This window comes from Musa acuminata, chromosome BXJ1-8 (genome assembly GCF_036884655.1).
Source record: "Musa acuminata AAA Group cultivar baxijiao chromosome BXJ1-8, Cavendish_Baxijiao_AAA, whole genome shotgun sequence".
Lineage (NCBI taxonomy): Eukaryota > Viridiplantae > Streptophyta > Magnoliopsida > Zingiberales > Musaceae > Musa > Musa acuminata.
This window is the reverse complement of record NC_088334.1, coordinates 18,927,939-18,935,016: the sequence shown is the minus strand read 5'-3', so window position 1 is coordinate 18,935,016 and position 7,078 is coordinate 18,927,939. Positions and strand designations below refer to the sequence as shown.

At 37.4% G+C, this 7,078-nt stretch overlaps 2 protein-coding genes across 2 annotated transcripts; one reads left to right on the top strand and one right to left on the bottom strand.

The window, feature by feature from the left end:
* Window positions 1-1,490: 1,490 nt before the first annotated feature.
* On the top strand, window positions 1,491-1,864 carry LOC135680307 (uncharacterized). Its single transcript, XM_065194189.1, has one exon. It carries the CDS (start codon window positions 1,721-1,723, stop codon window positions 1,862-1,864), a length of 144 nt encoding a protein of 47 aa, XP_065050261.1. The 5' UTR covers window positions 1,491-1,720.
* A 2,783-nt stretch (window positions 1,865-4,647) lies between these two features.
* LOC103994819 (annexin-like protein RJ4) lies at window positions 4,648-6,801 on the bottom strand. The gene is made up of 6 exons (XM_009415256.3): window positions 6,674-6,801; window positions 5,803-5,948; window positions 5,505-5,720; window positions 5,218-5,430; window positions 5,038-5,127; window positions 4,648-4,944 (listed from the first exon to the last, which is right to left on the bottom strand). The coding sequence occupies exons 1-6, from the start codon at window positions 6,747-6,749 to the stop codon at window positions 4,747-4,749; spliced, it is 939 nt and encodes a 312-aa protein (XP_009413531.2). The 5' UTR covers window positions 6,750-6,801; the 3' UTR covers window positions 4,648-4,746.
* Between the last annotated feature and the right edge of the window lie 277 nt (window positions 6,802-7,078).

Here is a 7,078-nt window from a genome sequence, read left to right as displayed (position 1 = left end):
TTTACGAACAAGTTTCTAAGTTCTGATCTTTCCGAATCTGCATTCAGACGTAAATCGGTGTTTTCGTACGATCCTTACATTGTAGTTTACATTTACGTTTTGATTCTATTTATAACTGCAAACTGTCTTCTGCGCTTTTACGAACGAGTTTCTTTGCAGTTTACGTTTACGTTTTGATTCCATTTATAACTACAAACTGCCTTCTGCACTTAGACGCAATCTGCGTTTAGACGCAAACTGCGCTTAGACACAAACTGCGCTTAGACACAATATGAGTTTAGACGTAAACTGCGCTTAGACGCAAACTGTGTTTAGACGCAAACTGCGCTTAGACGCAATCTGCGCTTAGACGCAAACTGCGCTTAGATGCAAACTGCGCTTAGACATAATCTAAGCTTAGACGCAAACTGCGCTTAGATGCAAACTGCGCTTAGATGCAAACTGCGCTTAGACGCAATCTGCATTTAGACGCAAACTGCATTTAGACGCAAACTGCGTAAATTACGCTTAGACGCAAACTGTGTTTCGATGTAAACTGCACTTAATCATAAGTAATCTTAGAATTGGCTTTTGCATCAAAATAGTTTTTATCGAATGAACGCAGCTTTCGTTTTTAATCGCTAAAAGATTTCCGCTGCACTAATTCACCCCCCCCCCCCCCCCCCCCCCCTCTTAGTGCTCTCGATCCTAACACCTGCGACATGGCCCTCCTTCTAGCACCAAAAATATTGGTGAACAAATGTACCATGGCTGGTAAGTTAGCACGGCTCGGTCCACGGGTCGATGTTGGAAGTCTTCTGTCGGCTGAGTTGGACGCCGAGGTAGACCGGACCCTCGTGATGGGGTGTTGATCAATGTTTCTAAGTCCGAGCGTCGTTTGCGCTGAGCACCGTCTCTCCTTTCCCGGGCTGGTTGGCAGCCCGCCTTCGTTCACTGGATGACAATTCCTAGGTCGAGACGCTCGTGGCTCAGGGGTGGCCGCTTACCTATAAAAATGGCCCTCGTCGGGTGATTTACAACTTTGGCCCATCCGACGAGCAAGTCAGTAGTTGTGTTGAATTGTTTTTTGCCTCCCTTCCTTGGCAGGATGCCGGCCAAGGGATTTTATACTATTGTACGAGGGTCGGTCGCACACGGGTTCGGCATGACGGCTGATTCTCGGGGGATGAGATGGTACCGTGCGGCTGTTGTCCCGGGACACGCGGGACGACGTCAGACGGCACCGCCCCGAGCTTCCGGGATGGGACATGCCAAACAGTGTCTCGGTATGGATTCCGACTTAACATGTGGGGGTGCTCCCCTTGCTGACCCGACTGTAATGCAGCGTGGCATTGGTTGTGACCTGTCTTGAACCCAAAATTTACCTTATCAACGATAAAAACAACGTCTTATGAAGACCATGATACAATCGAGAAGGCGTATTGGACGCTCTCTTCCCTTTGCCCTTTCGAAGGATATCCATAACTAAGTCATCGTCTAATAAATATCCACTTTGTTTCTTTCTTTTTTTTTTTTTTTTTGTCTTCCACCGTCTTCCAATTTCTCTCTCCAATAGAACACAGAAATAAGTCTACTGTTTATTGGCGGCAGGACAGATTCTTCATTAAGAATTTGTTTTAGGTGGTATTTCTTTGTTCCTTGGTATGTATTGACTTCTAAGGGTAAAGTTAGTAGTTCTCAAGATCGGTAGAGAAGGGGTTGAAGGAACAAACATGGGCTGATGCCGATGGCGATGCCGTGGGAGCTTGCCGTGTACATAATGTACATGGTGTGGGATGCGCTCGATGGATGGATCTTGTCGTGTGTGTTGGTAGCCGATGAGATCGCCCGCTCCCTCGGGACCAGCAACGTCGGCGTACTATGAAGCCTCTGTACACTTCTCCTCTGCCGTCGCCGTCCGAGCTTCCTGTTCTTCTAGTCCTTTACCTCTGTTAGTCTTAAGGTGTTCAAAGGTACATACCTCTTTAAATGTTTGTTCTTCTTGTAACCAAGAGATGTTCGTCCATGTTCAACTGTAGAAAAAGCATCATATCATGTTCATCCACAAACAGGATCGAAGATTTTAGCGGAGATCATTACTCCAGAAATGTTTAGCAATTCAGCAAAATTGTCTGTTAATTTGGTCTACACGGTGAGTTCAGAGGACATGTTTTGCTGCAGGAATGTGTGATGGAACAATTTCACATTTCCCTGGCTTGAAATCTGCTTCCATTCAGTTTAGGCATGGCTTGATTGTTTTTATAGATCAGAGAAAATATTAGAGGATGATGAACTCTTCTCAGCCCTGGACAGAGGAGGATGATGAACTCATGGTCTCGAAGCTAATGAATGCTATTGGATGCAAAACTTAGAAACACACAGCCATACTATGTATGGGAAGCGATACAGCAATTACGAAAGCAAATTATTATTATTATTATTATTATTATTATTATTATTATTATTATTATTATTATTATTATTATTATTATTATTATTATTATTATTATTATTATTATTTGTTATTATTTTGAAAATTCACATTAAATTTTTATGTAACACCGGTTTTCATGGACATGTCTTGCAATGTTATTCTTAAAAGGCTATCTGATCTACAATAAAGTATTTTGTCCTATAAATATTGAGAAGGACTAATCCATTGGTATTTGGTCGCACTGAAAAATAAAAACCCTTCGAAATGAAGTCAAAAGAATTGAGAAATTAAATTAATTGATTCGGTCTAAGTCAGTTTGCTTCACTCATTTGAAAAATTATTAGTCAACTCACATGTATATCGTTATAAGTTCAGAATCTTATATAATTATATACATATATGTATACATATATATATATATATATATATATATATATATACATATATATATATATACATACATATATAAATATACATACATATATATATATATATATATACATATATATATATATACATATATATATATATACATATATATATATATACATATATATATATATACATATATATATATATACATATATATATATATATACATATATATATATATATTCAAAATATTAAAGACTTTTACTGACACATATGCACTCATAATTCATTGGGTACTCACATTCTCAAATATAAGGATAAAGTTTAAAAAGAACCTAAAGGCATGTAATTACTATTTAAGATGAAATCACATCTCTACTTATAGCATTAATCAAGATTTTCATCTCAAGATTCAATTAGTATTATCTCATGAGATTAGATCAATTAGGGGTTTAGTACTCTATTTATAAAGCCTAAAAATGCCCCAAAGATCACCCTAAAAAGTATTTATCCAAATCACATGTCTTTTCATATATAATCATCAAAAGTTAATTTTAAAAATTGAATCCAATGATCTCTCATAAAACTTTAAATTTTTAGAGATTAGAATTAAAATAATTAATGAATAAAAATAGAATAACAAAATGCTTGCTCGAGGCTTCTATTATGCAATGAAGTACTTTATAAAGTTTGAACTTTTCCATCTAAAAGAAACAAAGTGAAGCAGGGATGTATGTAAAGTCTATATTAAAACAATAAACATTTTTCATACGGATAGGTTTTGGAGTTTTAATTCTTTATTAAACCAATAAAAATATATTAAAACAATAAACATTCATTCGTGCACTAATATATTTTTAATTCTTTATTTTATAATATATTCCTTGGCCGAACAATCAATTTATTATTGCTATATTAAATCTCCTTCGACGGATCTAATCTATCACAAAAGCTCAATTTTTATCACAGGAAGGTCCATTATAAGCTAACATATCATCTTGATGATATTAGAACAATAATTCTTTTATTTTAATGTTTATATTAAGGTTATCGTGACAAATTTTTTAATGATTGATAACAATAAACATGTAATCATGAAGAATACATTTGACATACATACTTAAAATGTCAATAATAAACATGTCTGTTCTTGGGATATATCTTCCTCAATGCTCAAGATAAATTTATTTTGTTTGAATCCCTTGCTCTTTTTGAGACCCTTATATGAGCTAGATCCCATCAATGGAGGAATATTTTTATTCGCATGGATGTGTTGCATATTATCAATTTTGTCACCACCCTTCTTGGAACCCTCATATAAGCTAGATCTCATCAATGAGAAATATTTTAATTCGCATAGATGTTTTGCCTATTATCAATTTCGTAATTGCTTTTGCTAGAATCATTGGGTTCTCTTCTTTTTGTATGGTTTCTGTGCATAATCCCTTTAAGTATGTTTCTTGAGTAAATGAAGCTTCTTAATTATTTTCTCCAAAAAAAAAAAAAAACTGTGTAATCTATCTATCTTACTTCGTTTAGCCAGCCGTCTTGAATCTCCTCTTCCTTTTACGATGTTGATGAGACCAAAAGAATCTTAATCCTAAGAATATGTCGATGGCTGGATTAAGCAAGTGGTTGACGCAATCCAGCATCAAACATGAAGATAAATTCTTCACGAAATTGCACAGCTAATTTGGTGCATTCAAATCTTCAAAATGATCATGAAACTTTAGATCAGAAAAGATATACTGAAGTTCAGATTAATCATACCGAATTGATTTAGCCATTGCTAGAATTAAGACACGAAAACAAACGGACTCAAACAGATCATAAGATAGAATGCCATTGTCTTAAATCAAACCTCAAACCTTGAAGAAAAGTGCAACAATGAAATGCTTCTACACCACAGCAGCAATTAAACAAACAAGGATGTCAGAGTTCATCATCTGAAATAAACATATTTAGTTCCCTACTAAAGCAAGGAGGAAGCTATTGTAATGCCCACATGTCTCGGTACCCACTGCATGTTTGAGCGTGGCATTAGTTCTCTTATGGAAAATCTCTTTGATCACCTTCAGATCCTTCTCCGCATGCATGACGATGACGCGAGTGAGTGCATCTTCATCAGTACCTGCTTTGCCGACTGCATTCTCGAGAACCTGCAGCTCAAATTACCCGGTCAAGTAAATAGCCGGAGATGAATATACACGAGAAAGATGAGATCTTCTTTCGTAGATTTGATGGATGTTCACCTTTGCAAAGTACTTCTGGGGTGACACAATGCATCGTATCGCCATTCGTAGTGCCAATGCAAATTCATTTGGAGACTCAGAAGTCAAAGCCTAGTCATAGTCATAGCACACGAATCAGCAAATCAATTCAGTACCTAAGACAGTTCGTTCTGTATGAATGCCACTCTAAGTGTAAGTCACCTTTGTAATGGGAATGCCGTATTCGTCTTTGTAATAGTTAAAGGTAGCGCAAAGTTGGGCCTTGCTTCTGGTACTCAGGATTCGAATGACCTCACTGTGGTTGAAGGTCTGTGACTTGATAGCATCGTGAAGAGTTTTGGCTTCCAAACGAACTACGCCTGTGTCGGTCTCGTCACCATCGTATCTGTATGTGCTCACCAGTGAAACCAAAAGCTGCAATACAAGCCATTATATAGATGACATATCACCGCCAATGTATATATATGCCACAATTCTGAAGTGCATGCCTGTCTAAAGTCTCCAACAGTGTGGACCGCAATATCTTCTTCCAGGGAACGTTTATAACGAGCATGGTATTCCTCCTTCACCGCCAGCAGCTCTTTCGGGGAATTGACGCATGCAATTTCTATGATCGCTTGGTAGTCGATGTTCTTCTTCACGGCGATGTTAGCGATGATAGCCTCTCGTTCAACCGGGTCAAATATCCAGAGGTAGACAGCTCTCTTCAGGAGGAAGTGTGATCAAATTAAGAGGTATATATACGTAAGCTAAGGCAAGCAGGATGCAGAAGATAAATGTAGGTACCTCAAGGTCTCCAGATAATTCCGATTCAAGTCGCAGGATAAGATTCTCCTTGTACTGTTCCTCGAAAGCCAATCTTATTATCTTCCTTTGAGTAGCATCTCTATGTGCTAATATAGTGATGATTGCCGTCTCATCTGTTCCCCAACCTAACACAACAAATTAAAATGTGCCGTTTAGAGCTTACGAGTTTGTGATGCTAATCTTAGATTTCGCTGTGGCAATAAGGCGAAGCTAATTCTTAAATAGTAGCAGCACGTCAAAATGACCTGTTTTCATATGCAAATAGGTTTCCTACAAATACAAGCAAGACTTATCAACATCAAAGAATGGGTGCCACTACACCTAACCAATGCAGAACACAGCCATATATATATCCATCAAAGGGTTACATCTTGATGCAAATATGTTCTAGTTTTCAAACATAACAGAGTTCGATTCACAGGGGGTGATTTTTAACAATAAAAAAAATATTCCATTTGATTCTTTGTTAAAAATAATAGAAAAGAAAGTAAGCAGTAAAGAATCGAAGAATAAAGCAAGATGGGATAGGTGAGATGTTGCATTGCAATTTGTGGGAGAAAGAAGCAAAGGGGGACTTTATTTTTCACCGGCTCATCTCACCATGACACCTGGGAGTGGGGTTTACATGGCACCATTTTTGGAGCCCAAACAAAATCAAAAAATAAATAAATAAAAAACTGTAAGAAGCCTAAGAAAAATACACACACAAACATATATATATATATATGTATATATATATATATATATATGTATGTATATATATGTATATATATATTCGGAGGATGTGTAACAATAGTGATATCATACTTCCAATTAAATCTTTGCATGTACCAGAGAAGAGAGATGATACCTTTGCATGCCTTCCAGATCTGCTCGGCGTCCTCTGATGCAGACGGAATGGTTTCAGGCACTGCAAGAGTCGCCATGACAGCCTCTCCGTACTATTCCCCTCTCTCCACTTGTCTTCAAAGATGAACCAGAAAGTAGTGGTGCAAGAAGACAGTTTAAATACACCTTGGTGGCATGTGTAACAGATACGTAGGGCTGAGATGTAGCGAAGGAAACGTAAGGAACTTCGAGGATAACGCCTTGCTGACTCGCACAGAAGAATCAAAGCTTGCTTTAAGAGTGAATACGTAACGTACGCTACAGGCAAATGTCCTACCCATTTAGTGCCGCTTCATCCCAATCATATCTCGAATCAGCACGGCAAGCCACATCAGTCTAATATAAAAAATATTAAAAGAATTTATCA

Excerpts from the sequence above, each read along its gene's own strand:
- LOC135680307 (XM_065194189.1), top strand. The coding sequence starts at position 1,721 with ATGCCGATGGCGATGCCGTGGGAGCTTGCCGTGTACATAATGTACATG.
- LOC103994819 (XM_009415256.3), bottom strand. The coding sequence starts at position 6,749 with ATGGCGACTCTTGCAGTGCCTGAAACCATTCCGTCTGCATCAGAGGAC. Across the intron at positions 5,949-6,673 it reads GATCTGGAAGGCATGCAAAG|GTTGGGGAACAGATGAGACG; the intron begins GTATCATCTCTC and ends TTGTTGTGTTAG. Across the intron at positions 4,945-5,037 it reads CCCAGAAGTACTTTGCAAAG|GTTCTCGAGAATGCAGTCGG; the intron begins GTGAACATCCAT and ends TTTGAGCTGCAG.